Source organism: Cajanus cajan, chromosome 6, assembly GCF_000230855.2.
Source record: "Cajanus cajan strain Asha chromosome 6, NIPB_CcT2T_4, whole genome shotgun sequence".
NCBI classification, from domain to species: Eukaryota; Viridiplantae; Streptophyta; class Magnoliopsida; order Fabales; family Fabaceae; genus Cajanus; species Cajanus cajan.
The window spans coordinates 601,634-616,950 of record NC_138522.1 but is presented as its reverse complement, the minus strand read 5'-3'; the positions used below and the strand labels follow the sequence as shown (position 1 = coordinate 616,950).

At 32.3% G+C, this 15,317-nt stretch overlaps 2 protein-coding genes across 10 annotated transcripts; one reads left to right on the top strand and one right to left on the bottom strand.

The window, feature by feature from the left end:
- Positions 1 to 2,664: 2,664 nt before the first annotated feature.
- On the top strand, positions 2,665 to 11,860 carry LOC109810109 (ABC transporter B family member 19). 2 transcript variants are annotated; one of them, XM_083076438.1, is made up of 10 exons: positions 2,665 to 2,985; positions 3,839 to 3,893; positions 5,160 to 5,335; positions 5,435 to 5,635; positions 6,215 to 6,474; positions 6,569 to 6,882; positions 7,711 to 7,835; positions 9,177 to 9,520; positions 9,615 to 10,051; positions 10,235 to 11,860. In XM_083076438.1, the coding sequence occupies exons 1-10, from the start codon at positions 2,704 to 2,706 to the stop codon at positions 11,713 to 11,715; spliced, it is 3,675 nt and encodes a 1,224-aa protein (XP_082932564.1). In that variant the 5' UTR covers positions 2,665 to 2,703; the 3' UTR covers positions 11,716 to 11,860. The 2 variants fall into 2 exon arrangements, with proteins under 2 accessions (XP_082932564.1, XP_082932563.1); XM_083076437.1 differs by having other exon boundaries at positions 7,612 to 7,835.
- On the bottom strand, positions 6,226 to 15,109 carry LOC109810065 (ubiquitin carboxyl-terminal hydrolase mug105). Of its 8 annotated transcripts, XM_083076441.1 has the most exons (12): positions 14,885 to 15,087; positions 14,663 to 14,795; positions 13,285 to 14,015; positions 13,081 to 13,192; positions 12,073 to 12,168; positions 11,862 to 11,995; positions 10,984 to 11,646; positions 10,227 to 10,897; positions 8,966 to 10,103; positions 7,310 to 7,420; positions 6,721 to 7,197; positions 6,226 to 6,618 (listed from the first exon to the last, which is right to left on the bottom strand). In XM_083076441.1, exons 1-6 carry the CDS (start codon positions 14,950 to 14,952, stop codon positions 11,912 to 11,914), a joined length of 1,224 nt encoding a protein of 407 aa, XP_082932567.1. In that variant the 5' UTR covers positions 14,953 to 15,087; the 3' UTR covers positions 6,226 to 6,618; positions 6,721 to 7,197; positions 7,310 to 7,420; positions 8,966 to 10,103; positions 10,227 to 10,897; positions 10,984 to 11,646; positions 11,862 to 11,911. The 8 variants fall into 8 exon arrangements, with proteins under 8 accessions (XP_082932567.1, XP_082932573.1, XP_082932572.1 ...); XM_083076442.1 differs by lacking the exons at positions 6,226 to 6,618; positions 6,721 to 7,197; positions 7,310 to 7,420 and having other exon boundaries at positions 8,684 to 10,103; positions 10,227 to 10,620; positions 10,786 to 10,897; XM_083076447.1 differs by lacking the exons at positions 8,966 to 10,103; positions 10,227 to 10,897; positions 10,984 to 11,646 and having other exon boundaries at positions 7,310 to 7,412; positions 14,885 to 15,109.
- Positions 15,110 to 15,317: the final 208 nt, after the last annotated feature.

The window sequence follows — 15,317 nt, the reverse complement described above, 5'->3', positions numbered from 1 at the left end:
TACTAACTTCGATCGGTATAAGTGATGAGGAATTTATGTCACTTAATTAAGTGATCAAAATTTAAATCTTAACTCTTGCGAATATGAAAATTTTGAACCTGGAAAAGAAGATAATATTTGTCAAATTTTTGGAAAAAATTGCTCAACGAGAAATATTAAATCTTTTTATTGTACAACAGTATTTTTTAAAAAAATTCTTTATTGAAAGAGTTTTTAAATTTTTTTTAATTACTTATATTATTTAATTTTTATTTATTATAATTATTTATAAATTTAATATTAATATTTAAAATAAATTATCGATAAAATAATATTATACTATAATATAAATTATTTATTATAAATAAAAAATATAATTTATATATTTAAAAATATTTATTTATACAAATTTTAAATATAATTTATATATTAAAATATAATATTTATTTGTATATATAATTTATTCTAAAATTTAGTCATATATAATAATTATTAAACTTATACATTACACAAACTAAGATACTAATAAATAATAGGTTAAAACCCTTATTTAGTCTCTTATAATATTTTTTTGTTTCAATTTAGTCCCACTTTAATTTTTAGTTCCAATTTAGTCCTCAATAATTTAAATTATTGCAATTTGGGACTTTCGTCCAAATGATTTAAACGGAGTTAACTGGTGACCACGTGGATGCCACGTGGATACCACGTAGATGGATCCCAAATTTCTTGAATACACCTGGAACCAGAACGGCCCGTTCTGGTTGCATTCTTGGTGTGTAACTTTTGTACCTAGAACGACCCGTTCTGGTTTCAGAACGGCTCGTCTGATGCACTCATGTTGTGTTAAATTTACACTTGGAATGACCCGTTCTAGTTGCAAAATTAACACATAACATGTGCAAGCAGAACGTCCCGTTCTAGTTTCAAAACGGGTCGTTTTAGTTCCGCGTGTATTCACGAAATTTGACATCCACCTGTGCATCTACGTGGCATCCACCTGGCATCCACGTGGCCAACAATTAACTTTGTTTAAATCATTTGGATGGAAGTCCCAAATTGCAATAATTTAAATTGTTGAGGACCAAATTGAAACTATAAATTAAAGTGAGACTAAATTAAAACAAAAAAATATTATAAGGAATCAAATAAGGGTTTTAACCTAAATAATAATAACTGATTTTTTAATCGGTACTTTAAAAACACTATATAATAAGACCCAAACTATATTTAATTTCACCAATTTTAAATGTATATTTTTATCATGATTTTTTATAGAATCATACACTAAACAAATGCTACTTGCACATTTTAAATGCCACATAATCCACTTTAATGCCTTCATAATCATAAATTTGCTTGTCACACTATGACACTAACAAGATGAGCCAAACTTGATCGATTAACAACGATGCAGCTTTTAAAAACATTAATTTATTTAATTAAATATGAATACGCTATCGTGTTCATTAATAATATATATATATATATATATATATATATATATATATATATATATAATTAATAAGGAGGATTCAAACAATACCGGTGTAACTTTTACTAAGTGTTACATCACTCAATAACTTTATATTAAATATGAATTTTGTAAATCCAACCGTTAGATTGAAAGTTCTTTCCTCTTAGATCATATATACAAAATTTTATATTAATCCAAGATAATTTGATACTTCATTTTTATAAAACAAAATTGACGTAATATATTCATTTCAAAATACACTTAAATATGAACAATTTGATTACCTTCAAATTGTTGTTCAATTTTAACAAAATTTAATATACACATATAAAGTGATATGAACTTTCAATCTAACGGTTGGATTTACAAAATTCACAATGAATATAAAATTATTGAACAGTATAATACTTAGTAAAAATTACAACAGTGTAATTATAACCCCTCTTATTATATATATCCTATATGATTTTATGATATAGCACTCTCCATATCTCTCATCGAGTTGAAACGTATGAGGCAACAATATATATAATATCACATAGGTATGTCAAAAAGACGCATCAAATTCATATATCTAACAAATATATATATATATAGAATATTATTACTTCTCCATACAACTATCAACTAAAAGCATCTCTTTGATAAAAGCATCTCTTTGATATGGGAATTTTTAAAATTCACCGTCTACAAGAGGTCAAGTGTATATTTTTAACAACCACTTCCGGAAAAACTAAGAGAATATTCTAAAAATCTTTGAAAGTAGGTAATTAGATTACATCCTATATAAAATGACATGTGTTTGCGACTTTATGCTCTTGCTGGCGTGAAATTAAAAGGTCCAAGAAAGGAAGGAACAAAATTAATGTAATGTGGGAAATAAAAAAAGGGAATGAGAGAGAAGAAATTTCTTGAATCTGTGTTATCCTCCAAATAATGCAATAAGAAAAGAATAATAGGCACATCGCAATGTATGGTAAGTTAGTGCATGTCATTTTGTGTATATATATCAAGCATACATTAAACCGTCAGCAGCTTTGGGAACATCGACCATACACCCAAGTGAATCCAACCGAAGCCGTTTATTGCTAATTTTTTTACAAATTTAATGTAATCTCTTGAAGGCATATTCTATCAATATGCGTATCATGCATATAGAATTAAATGTCGAGAATCGTGTGTACATATAAGCTAATTAAATAGATTCAGTCAGCGTATCCCTCATCCAAAAACATTCATGCATTAACATGGCTCCCAAAAGACCCCAAAAGGTTGTGCAAATGGTAGAGACTTTAGGTGAAAAAGATGATGATGAACCGAAGAAGGACGAGGTTGTTAAAGTTTTGCCTTTCTTTAAACTCTTGAGCTATGCTGACGTGGCAGACTGGATTCTCATAGGTTTGGGAATTATAGGTTCTATCGTGCATGGCATGGCAATTCCTGTTGGCTATCTCTTGCTAGGAAAAGCTCTTAATGCTTTTGGGAACAACATCCACGACACTGATGCCATGGTTAAAGCTCTTGGAAAGGTTCGTACTTTATATTTTTTCCTATATATATATTAGGGAGAAAGAGCACCCATGACTAAATGTATTTATTTAAAAAATAAAATAAGGACAATAGAAGTTACATACTATAAAGTAAGTAATTTGTAATTGTTATTGCATGATGGGTGATTTGAGGTAGTTATAAAAAAAAGAAAAATATATATATCCCTACTATTATTAGATGTATATATAAAAGAAGAATGTTATCTAGCAAGAAAATATTCTTATGAATATGGTGGTCACCTCTCACACTGTTATTGTTTTAGAATCACAAAAAAATTTCGGTGCATGCAATATGTATGTTATTACTCACAGCATGTTTGGAAAACCGTTTAACACTATTTAAACAAACCTTTTCATTTTTTCAATGCAAAAATATCAAAATTACTAGTGTGTTGCTTTTGGGTTGAACGTAACTCTAAATCAAATAAATACTCACTAGTTGGCTAGTTATGTTTCTTTTATACTTTCTCGACTAAACTATTATAATTTTTTTTCTTTTGTTAATTATCCCTAAAAAGCATATCCTTTTTTAGTTATTTTTAAAATAAAAGTTAAAGCTGTAATTTTAATAAAAGTATATCGACTTAAAATAAAATTAACAAAACAAACAAACACGTCCTATATTCATATTTGAAAAAAGGGCTTGGAAATTCACGTTACCATGAACCACGTAGAAAGACCTTTAAATTGCACAAATTCATCTTAATTGGCTGTATAAATTAATGTTGTTGTTGTTGTTGTTTTTGGGTCAGACAGCAGTAGAAATTATTTGACTTGAATAAAGTTTATATAATTAATATGGGTTTGGTTTGTTTGTTGTTGTTGGGTTTAGGTTATTCCATTCGTGTGGTATATGGCCATCGCCACATTTCCAGCTGGGGTGCTTGGTAAGATTTATCTTTCATGCCAAACAAGAAGCCTCAATAGTGTTTTTTTTTTTTTTTTTAAATTATACTTTTGCTTTCTTGATAATATTTAATTTACTATTTTGATCTTATAAATTTTAAAACAAAAATTTTAGTAGATCAATTTTATAAATTTTATTATTTTAATTCAATCGTTAAATATTTATTTATTAATAAATAAAATTATAATATTGATTATGACTTAATATTAATTACATATCGTAATATTAACCGTATAATGTGATAATTATTATTCAATAATTTAAGTAAAATTATATTTTTGATTTTCATTTTTATCTATTTTCATTAAAATTGAGGACTAAAAATAGTATAATATAATAAATATTATTAAATATTAATTTTTACATCATTTTTTTAATGTCAAGACATGACTAACATTATAATTTAATGATTAACAAATATTATTTATTGGTTGAATCAAAATTGTGAACTTTACAAAATTAAAGGTTAAAATTATAGATTTAAAAAATAGGGATTAAAATTATGAATTAAATATTATAGGGAGATCATAAGTGCAATTTAACTTTTTTTGAGTAATTTATTTTAAAGACTAAAGTACATAATGGTGAAAATAAAAAAAATAAAAAACTTAAGGTTTGTTTTATTGTCTTTTTGTTTTATAGTTTTTAAAAACTATTTTATGAAATAAAATAATTTTAAAAACTAATGTTTAGATAGTAAAATTAGGGAAAGAATATGGAATAGTACAAGAAGAAAGAAAACTAAAAGTAGAAATAAAAAAAAAACATAAAGATGTTCTGATCTTTTTAAAATTTTGAAAATTAAATATATATTACTTTTTAAAAAATAGAAAATTATCACACTATTTTTTTTTCATGCTTTTAAAATCAGAAAACAGTTTTTAAAAAATGCTAACACACTCGAACGTAATATTTTTTTCAATAAGAATATTAGTTGAAATTTATGAGATGTACTATTTAGAAGTATGACGTATTAAATTGAAACAGAAATACACCTAATTTGACAGACTCCACATGAATTCAATAAAATACAAAGGAATATGTTGAAAGTAAGGCATCACAAACGAGGTGCATTTCTCATAAACAGGCGTAATGAATCTTAATATTTACACCTTTTTTGTTCTTCATTCAATGGAATTATCAATACTGTTAATTTATTTATTCATATACTACATTTTAGAAAAATGGTACATTTGCAATTGAACCAGCTGCATTTATCTTCCTGATAAAGTTTAAACTTGAGCAGAGATTGGTTGTTGGATGTATACAAGTGAAAGACAGTTAATGAGGCTAAGATTAGCATATCTAAGGGCAGTCCTCAACCAAGAGATAGGAGCTTTTGATACAGAATTAACAAGTGGAAAAGTCATCAGTGGAATAAGCAAGCACATGAGTGTCATACAAGATGCCATTGGTGAGAAGGTCAGAAAATCAATAATGGTCACAAGTTTCACCTTTCTCCCTTTTTCTTCCCTCACAGCATTTTAGGACTGAACCCCATGTGAATTTTCTTACTCACAGTTGGGTCACTTCACCTCTAGCTGTGCAACTTTCTTTGCTGGAATTGTGATTGCCACCATATGCTCTTGGGAAGTGGCACTTCTCTGTTTAGTGGTTGTCCCGATTATTCTTATAATTGGGGCAACTTACACAAAGAAAATGAACAGCATTTCAACCACCAAAATGCTTTTCCATTCTGAAGCGACATCTATGATAGAGCAGGTATATGTATACACAATTACATTTTGGTTAAACTATTCATTTGATTCCTATAGTTGCCCATGTTTTAAGTTTTAGTTCTAAGATGAGAAAACAGAAAGTTTTAGTCTCTACTCAGTTTTTTTTTTTTGGTAGCAGTTTATCACCACCAAAAAGTTGTTGTAGCAGTTTTACACCAAATGAAAATGTTCTTTGGTGTTAGCTACAAGGATCAAAACTTAATTTTTGTGTAAGCGCAGGGATTAAAACTTAATGTTTTTTCGTATATGGACTAAAACTTAAAATGGGGACAAAGTAACCAAGAAAATGTTCTTTGGTGTTAGCTATAAGGATCAAAACTTAATTTTTATGCATGTGCAGGGATAAAACTTATCGTTTTCTCGTATATGGACTAAAACTTAAAATGGGGACAAAGTAACCGAATTAATAGTTTATCCTTACATTTACATAAATACAAGTCTAGTCTTCATTTCAATAACAATAGTGCTTCTACTCTTCGTGCAACATAAACGTGCACCATGAAACTTAAATTAATCAACTTACATTTCATTTTATTTTAAGAAGCTTTGATTGATATTGCAGACAATATCACATATAAAAACAGTTTATGCTTTTGTTGGAGAGAGTTCTGCAATCAAATCTTTTACAGAGAACATGGAAAAACAATACATTATAAGCAAAGGGGAGGCACTTGTGAAAGGAGTTGGGACAGGGATGTTTCAAACAGTGAGCTTCTGTTCTTGGGCTCTCATTGTATGGGTTGGAGCTGTTGTGGTCAGAGCCGGAAGAGCAACAGGAGGAGACATAATAGCTGCAGTGATGAGTATTCTCTTTGGTGCCATGTAAGGAGAAACTACTTTCAGGCTTGTTTAGATGGACAAAATGGTTACGAATCAATAAATAATCAAGTAACCAAACTCCCCTTGTGAATTGCAGATCTCTCACTTATGCAGCACCAGACTTGCAAATATTCAATCAGGCAAAAGCTGCAGGGTATGAAGTTTTCCAAGTGATCCAAAGAAAGCCTCTAATAAGTAATGAATCAGAAGGGAAGATGCCTAGAAAAATTAAAGGTGACATTGACTTACGAGATGTTCACTTTTCCTACCCATCACGGCCAGAGAAACCAATCCTTCAAGGACTGTCCTTGACAATTCCAGCAGGAAAGACAGTAGCATTAGTTGGTAGCAGTGGCTGTGGAAAGAGCACTGTTATTTCACTGGTTAGCAGATTTTATGACCCCTCCAGAGGTTAGTTTTAATAATATTTCACCATCTCCTTTTATTTCTGTATTTTATCACATGATTAATGTTGACTTGCTTATCTTTTTACCGGTAAACAAAATAAAAGCAAGAAAAAATATGTTAAATACAGGTACATCTTCTTTTTTTCCTGAAAGGAAAAGAATTTCATTTATTCACAGATGAGAAATAACATCATGAGGAATAATTGCAAACAGTAGGCCTAAGTTATTTGTATTCTGTACTACCCTTAAAAAGCTGAACCACATTGAAGGGACTCTCCTGAGAACCCGCAAAGCGAATCCTTGTATAATGAGGACTCCCCTGTCATAACATAGTATTAGAGTTTCTTCTACCAAATAGTCTAAAGTTTGATTATGTGAGAAAATACTAGTGAGTAGTTGCTGTTTTGGTTTGGGCCAAATAAAGGTCATACCCGTTGCCACATGCAAGCTGAAGGCAGGGTGTGGATGTTACACAAGACAAAAGAAGGTGCATGAGAGGTCCATTAGAGGCAGGCCTCTGGTGATTGGACAAACCTGCGAGGCTGTGACTATACAAGTTAATGAGTTTGACATCTCATGTAGTTGCATATAATCATAATAAACGAGGTATAAGTACAAAATTAGTTGATAGTATGGTTAGACTTCGCACTGACAATTGTATTGTAGGAATTGAATGTGCGAAATTGTATGCAAATCAAACTTGCCAAGATTGACATTGTTTAACATAATCCAGGAGGAATTTTTATTGATCATCACAATATCAAGGATCTTGATCTGAAGTTCCTTCGAAGAAATATAGGGGCTGTTACCCAAGAACCATTGCTCTTTGCAGGCACCATCAAGGATAACTTGAAAGTGGGAAAAATGGATGCAGATGATCAAGAGATTCAGAAGGCAACAGTAATGTCAAATGCACACTCTTTCATATCACAGCTGCCTAATCAGTACCTAACAGAGGTAAGCTACTTAATCTAGTATATCACTTTATTAGCTTAGTTATGTCTTGTTTGATTTTCCTTTATTCAATTAGCAAGATTTGCATACATTAATCATATTTTGCACCTTTTCCTTATTTAAGGCCATATGATTATAAATATTGAAGAAAGGAGGACAACAAATAACATAGATATAAAATAACTGATTGGATAGATTTCTCTAAAAGTACTTTTAAGAGAGAAAAATAGAAAGAAAAAATAATAATAAGTTTTCTCCATAAATAAAACTAGTTTATGTTAAACTAATTTATAGAAACTCTTGTATTAGCTTTTTCAGAAAACTTTTTTTTCTAACTAATGTATAAACTGGTTTTAACTAATAGAATAGTTTATTTAAACTTTTCTTATTTATCCTCTCCTATAAAACTTTATCCAAATAGGCCCAAAATGAGACCGGGAAAAAAAAAGTGAAAATCTCAAGGTTACCCTTACGATTCGGATCAGAATTCCTTTCAATTTCGGGTCTTGGCAAAATGAAAATCTCAATTTTTAATTTTAGCCGTTGTCTTAAAATTGAGGATGCTTCTACACTTTTAACTTGGGGGAAAATTATACTAATCTCTCCTAAGATTTGATTAATCTCCCTTAAAGTGTAATAATAATTGAATCTCAAGGGAGTTGTGTAACTTTTAAAAACAAGAGGGATGCCAATTGTAGTTGAGTTTAGCCTTAGGGCAATTAGGGGAAGCCAATATAATTGAATTTAAACTAAAAATTGATAACAAAATTGGTTCCAATAGTAATCAACTTGTCAGGGTACAATCAATTCTACTCCGTAGAATTAATTCAGAGAGAAGAAAAAAAATTAGGTTTAAAGGTGAATATTATGAGCAACAGGCCCACTAAATTTTTAATAGCATTTACATTATTTCAAAAGTGATTCTAAATTACCGTCCAAACAAAATCTATTCTGCAATTCACTTAGAAAATACCATTCCTAAATACAAATCAAAAACATCAATTCTTCATAAACCGACTCTCAAAATTAATTTCACTAACATCTATACAAAGCTTCATAAGACAATCCCCATAAATCGTGCATTCTGCATTCTATTCATATTAACAAAAGATTGTGTGGGTTGATCTTCTAACCTGCTAACCCACCATAAAATGGGTTGCACAGTCTTTCCAAGCCACCAAATAAAAGCAAGTTAATCCGACCAGCCCCATTTTCAGGCTTTCAGCTGACCTGTCACGGATGGGGATAAGTTGACGCATTTTAAAACATGTCTGCTGGCTGCATATATTCCATCCACTCATTATAACATTTATGGACTCATATGTCAGCCATGATGATTGCCAGGTAGGAGAAAGGGGCGTCCAATTATCAGGAGGCCAAAAACAGAGAATTGCAATAGCAAGAGCTGTTCTTAAAAATCCTCCTATCCTTTTGCTTGATGAGGCCACTAGTGCCCTTGATTCAGAGTCTGAAAAGCTAGTTCAAGAAGCACTTGAGACAGCTATGCAGGGAAGGACTGTCATCTTGATTGCACACAGGCTGTCAACAGTTGTAAATGCAGATATAATTGTGGTGGTAGAGAATGGACAAGTTGCAGAGACAGGAACACACCAGAGTTTGTTAGACACAAGCAGATTCTATAGTACATTATTCAGCATGCAGAACATTGAACCAGTTCCTGAATCCAGGTAATTAACCATTTAATGTTCCTTCTTTGAATATATCAAGGACCTAATGGTATGGAGGAAGAACTCTAACCAGCTTTAAATGTTAAATGGGTAGAGCTACAATTTCCAAGAATAGAAGTGTCCGCCAAGAAGATTTTCCTGAAGAAACTAGACAACCACTAGTAGAGGTGCAGGTCCAAAGAAATATCACTGAGCATTCTGTGCTAAAGGAACAGAGCCAAATGAGCAGCAGAGGAAGAAATATATTTTTCAGAATTTGGTTTGGCTTAAAAAAGAGGGAGCTGGTGAAGATTGCTATTGGCTCATTTGCAGCAGCTTTCTCTGGCATCTCAAAGCCATTTTTTGGGTACTTCATCATCACCATTGGAGTAGCATACTTTGAAGAAGATGCAAAACGAAAAGTTGGACATTATTCAGCCATCTTTACAGCAATAGGGTTGCTTTCATTATTTAGCCACACCTTCCAACATTTCTTCTTTGGAGAGGTTGGAGAAAAGGCCATGGCAAATTTCAGACGTGTTCTGTATACAGGTATCAGATATCCCCTATCCCAATTTCCATAAATCCATGTTATTTCTCTTTCCTGGAAAAAAAAAAGGAAAAAAAAAAAAATAACTGACACATGAGCTAAAAAGCCTAAAATGATGCATCACATACATAAATCTCCAGCATGATTTAACAAACAGCAGTCAATAATCCTTTAAACCTTTATAGGTGTGCTGCGTAATGAAGTAGGCTGGTTTGACAAATCAGAGAATACAGCTGGTTCATTGACTTCACGCATTATCAGTGACACTGCCATGGTCAAAGTTATCATTGCTGATCGAATGTCTGTAATTCTGCAATGTGTTTCCTCCATACTAATAGCAACAGTCGTCAGCATGAAAGTCAACTGGAGAATGAGTTTGGTAGCTTGGGCTGTGACGCCCTGCCACTTCATAGGTGGTCTCATTCAAGCCAAGTCTGCCAAAGGATTTTCAGGTGACCACTCTGCTGCACATTCTGAGCTTGTTGCTCTTGCATCTGAGTCCACAACCAACATAAAGACTATTGCATCGTTTTGTCATGAAGAACAAGTACTGAGGAAAGCCAAAACATCCCTGGAAATTCAAAAGAAAAATTATAGAAAAGAAAGCATCAAATATGGGATCATTCAAGGCTTCTCCCTTTGCTTGTGGAACATTGCACATGCTGTTGCTTTATGGTACACAAAAACTCTGATTGACAGACGTCAAGCCACCTTTGAAAATGGAATAAGATCATACCAAATTTTTTCTCTCACTGTTCCTTCTATCACAGAATTGTACACACTGATCCCAACTGTCATGTCTGCAATCTATACGCTAACTCCAGCTTTCAAAACCCTTGACCGTAAAACTGAAATTGAACCAGACACACCAGATGATTCCCAACCTGAGAGGATCCAAGGAAATATAGAATTTGAAAATGTAAAATTCAAATACCCTTCAAGACCGGCAGTCACTGTTCTTGACAATTTCAGTTTACAAATTGAAGCTGGATTGAAGGTGGCTTTTGTAGGACCAAGTGGAGCAGGAAAATCCTCTGTTTTGGCCCTTTTACTAAGATTTTATGATCCACAGGCAGGAAAGGTATTAATTGATGGCAAAGACATACAGAAATATAATCTAAGATGGTTAAGGACACAAATAGGACTGGTACAACAAGAGCCACTGCTTTTTAATTGCTCAATCAGAGACAATATTTGCTATGGGAATAATGGGGCTTCTGAAAGTGAAATAGTGGAGGTTGCTAAAGAAGCAAATATACATGAATTTGTAAGTAATCTACCAAATGGATATAATACTGTAGTTGGCGAGAAAGGTTGCCAGCTTTCTGGAGGACAAAAGCAAAGAATAGCCATTGCCAGAACCTTACTAAAGAAGCCTGCAATATTACTCCTTGATGAAGCAACAAGTGCTCTTGATGCTGAGTCTGAAAGAATTATAGTAAATGCTTTAAAAGCAATACATCTGAAGGAAGACAGTGGCTTGTGTTCAAGAACCACCCAGATCACGGTAGCTCATAGGCTTTCCACAGTAATAAACTCAGATACTATAATTGTCCTGGATAAAGGTAAAGTTGTAGAGATGGGCTCCCACACAACCCTAATAACAAAAGAAGCAGGAGTTTATTCAAGGTTATTCAGGTTACAGAGCTTTGAGGAAACTTCATAGGTTTATAAGTGACAGTTTTATACAGATTTCATATCTGTAACTATGAAAATGTATGTTGTATCAATTCACAAAACTAGGTTTCTCTTGAATTTCTTCGGTGTAATAAAATTAGTCAGAATGAATGCCAAGAAAAATATTTCAATGACCTGAACTAGAAGATAGTGCCTGGATGTAGCAAAGTGCTTTATTTGCTTGTTTAAAATTCAAGGAAGACGCTGTGAATTGTCTTGAGTTTTCCCATCTCCTCCTCACTGGCAATTCCAGGATCAACATAACACAACTGAAATAGAAACAAGACCATAAATCCTAATTCATTTATTGGTGCAATGCAATGCAATTTTTTGTTAAAAGTAAGACCTGATATTGTGGCTTCTTTAGTGTATGCATTCCCCTTTTAACAAGTTTCTCCCATCCAACTTTCTGCCTTAGTGATCCTTCCAGAGCCACCGTACTCTATAGTAATAAATAACAACATTTGAGACTCAAAAGCATGCATAATCATTACAAAACATGCATCTTCCAGAACACCATTTTAATGTGTTAAACAGAGAGAAGATAAATATCTCCAACTATTTAAAAAGAAAAGTTGACTTACACAACTCATATTAGTCCAAATAATACAACCAGACAAAGCATAAATAGAAGTGATGATTATCATATATGCGTCCTAATTCTGATATACTTTGCTTTTATTTTGGCCCTGGTGCCAATCAAAATTAATGTACTATTCTCTTTCAACAAGTTGAAGAATACTTGATAAGAAAACAGCTAAAGATCAACGGAAGGCAAAACTCTAGACTAGTTCAGTTGCATTCAATAATTTCAATAATAATGATAAAGACATTAAAGAAAACAAATATCGACTTTCACTTTAATTTGTAAAAGCAAAGAATGAAGGTGAATGGGAGCAAGGTTCTTCATTAATTTGTGGATTCTAACTGACTTCATACAATAATAAGAACACAAAATTCAATATAAGCAATCTATCTGCATTTCATGACTTTCTCTGCCTTAGATCTTTTCTTTTGTTCTTGACATTTTACATATGTCCACAACAAAAAGAATGTTAAGTAAAAGCTCTGACTTCCTTGTTTATATTGCATGAATTTTGAATCGCCTTATTTACTTGAATCTTGGAAAGACCATATCTCTTGGATCCCTAAAAATAATATCTTTTAAAAGTAGTCCTTATTATGAGAAGACCTCTCTGACTAATGTCAATTTCACAACATACCTACAGTTTCTTGACAATGATAGAGCTAAAATGATAATTGTATGATATGCAATTACCCAAATCATCTATATGACAATCATGAAAATAGATATTCATAATAAAATATGAAGCTAGCAATGTAGATAAATTACATGAGCAGGGTCCAAAACTAGGAGATTATATTGCAGATGTCTTTTTTGTTGATGGTTGACTTGAATTCCAACTATTGTTCTTGAGTGACCATCATGTTGAAAGTATAAAGGCCTATCCAAGCAAGCATTCAAAAATTAAAAACACTAAAAGAAACAAATTGGATTGAGCTAAAAAAATTGTATCTAAAATATGCCCTCACTCACGTTTTCTCACTGATCACAACATGTTGTTGGCCAAATTGGATTGAGCTTTTATCAGAAAAGTAATTCCACACAAAATCCATGAGAACTTGATAACCGTCGCCGTTTTTAGCTTTTCGTTTTACCCTATTATGAATACTTGCTTTATTCCTGGTGTTATCAATGCTTGAACCAGGGACAGATTGGGATTCCTTAGGACCAAAATCCACTACTCTTGCCCGGAGAGCAAAGGACCGCAAAAGAGCAGCACACTCAGTAGTTCCTATCCATTTTTTTGAACCACAAATAACATGATTGAATTGAGCAGATCCAGGTGCATCAAAACCCTTTTCCCAAGCAATCTCAAGCCATCTCTGGAGCGACAGGATATCAGGAACAAATCCTGAACCACCAAACAAAGCTTTCCTTGCTTCTGGTCTTTGCACTAGTAAGTGAGAACTAAGCATTTGAATATTACGCCAGCCACATCCCCATCCAGCATCCTCAGACTCAAGGCACTGGAAATGATCAACATACCCTGACAAAATACTATTTGAATTGCCGACTTCAGACTCTAAACAGTTTCTCAACAAGGCCATCAAACCCGCTTCAACTTTATAAAATTTGCTCCTTGTCTGAGAATCAATCAAGAAAGAGATTTTGTCATTCACTTTGCATTCGCCAGTATCACTACTAGCTTCACCACCACACGAAGAGTTTGCTCCAGACCTTGAGCTATTGGCTGCATGCTCTCTCTGCAAAATATGATATAAGCCAACATATTGAATAGCTTATACATCTCTTATTAAGACAAGCAGAAATAATCCTCTATTTTAGACCATAGTAAATTATTTACACTTGAAAATTTGTAGTTTAACAAAAGGGATAAAAGTAAAAGGAAATGATGGAAAAAAAAAAAAAAACATGAGTTCAACGAATATACATCATCAGATTACACTATCAACCAATTAAAAATCAAGTTTGGTGTGACTTTTATGATAATTATCATCAAAGTCAACAAACTTACTACATATAATATATGATGGTTTGTGATTAAATGACATAACTCATTTTTTTTCTCTGAAAAAAAAACATTGCAGAAGATTCACACACGAGTTAGTATTTACCCGATCAGGTTATTATAAAGATACACTTATTTACTCTTTCATCTCATTTTCACCTCATTCTTTCTATCTCTCTCTCTTCCTTACCTATTATCGCATTTATTTCTTTCTCTCTCCAACTTTTCACTTTTCTTCTATCTCTTTCTGTTCCACTCCAAAATGGGGTGGACCTTTAGTATTTTCTTAGCAGAAATTGTTGTAGATAGTAAATACTGTTCAGTTTCAACGAACAAAATTTGATGCCCATGCAGGAAACATTTACATTGAAAATCACATACAAAAGCTCTTATAATGAGAAAGAAAGGAGATGGCACCGGAAGAGATCGAGGGGGTGAATCGGGAGCGGGGTGAATTACTGGGGACAGGTCGAAATCAATGTCATCGAGATCCGAAAAGTGAGTGTTGGCGTGCCTGCGTTTGGTTTGCAGAATCATATTCAAATGCAAAGAAACAAACATGTATCATGCATGTATATTATTTATAGAGAGAGAGAGACATACCAAGTGAGTTGAGATAAGGGTACATGTGAATCGCAGAAGGGGCAACTAGCCAATGGATCCGAATCCATGTTGGGTTTGCTATTATCAGAAATCAGAAATGGAACCAACGAAGGATAATGGTGGATCCAAATGCCCTTTGCTTTTACTTCTAAAACAAGTTATTACATTTACATCAGTTTCAATTACTTCACTCGTAGCTTTCCTATTTAAAGGGCCTTTCTTACGGTTTTGACTATTGAAATAAAAAATAACATTTTCAATTTTTTTCATGTATTTGTTTTAACTTTTCAAAATAATAATTTAATGTTCGAATTGTGATTTCTAGGTTTTCCATTTTTAGTTATAAGGAAAAATACGAAATGAATTTTGGGTCTTTCTATTGATGTTCTTAAATTTTGTTATTATTTAATAAAATCACGAGAGAGCAATACGT

Coding starts and splice junctions, on each gene's coding strand:
- LOC109810109 (XM_083076437.1), top strand. CDS start 2,704: ATGGCTCCCAAAAGACCCCAAAAGGTTGTGCAAATGGTAGAGACTTTA. Junction 3,894..5,159: donor ATTTCCAGCTGGGGTGCTTG/GTAAGATTTATC, acceptor AAACTTGAGCAG/AGATTGGTTGTTGGATGTAT. Junction 5,636..6,214: donor CGACATCTATGATAGAGCAG/GTATATGTATAC, acceptor TTGATATTGCAG/ACAATATCACATATAAAAAC.
- LOC109810065 (XM_083076447.1), bottom strand. CDS start 14,952: ATGGATTCGGATCCATTGGCTAGTTGCCCCTTCTGCGATTCACATGTA. Junction 14,796..14,884: donor CCCTTATCTCAACTCACTTG/GTATGTCTCTCT, acceptor AACCAAACGCAG/GCACGCCAACACTCACTTTT. Junction 11,996..12,072: donor TAAAGAAGCCACAATATCAG/GTCTTACTTTTA, acceptor TTTCTATTTCAG/TTGTGTTATGTTGATCCTGG.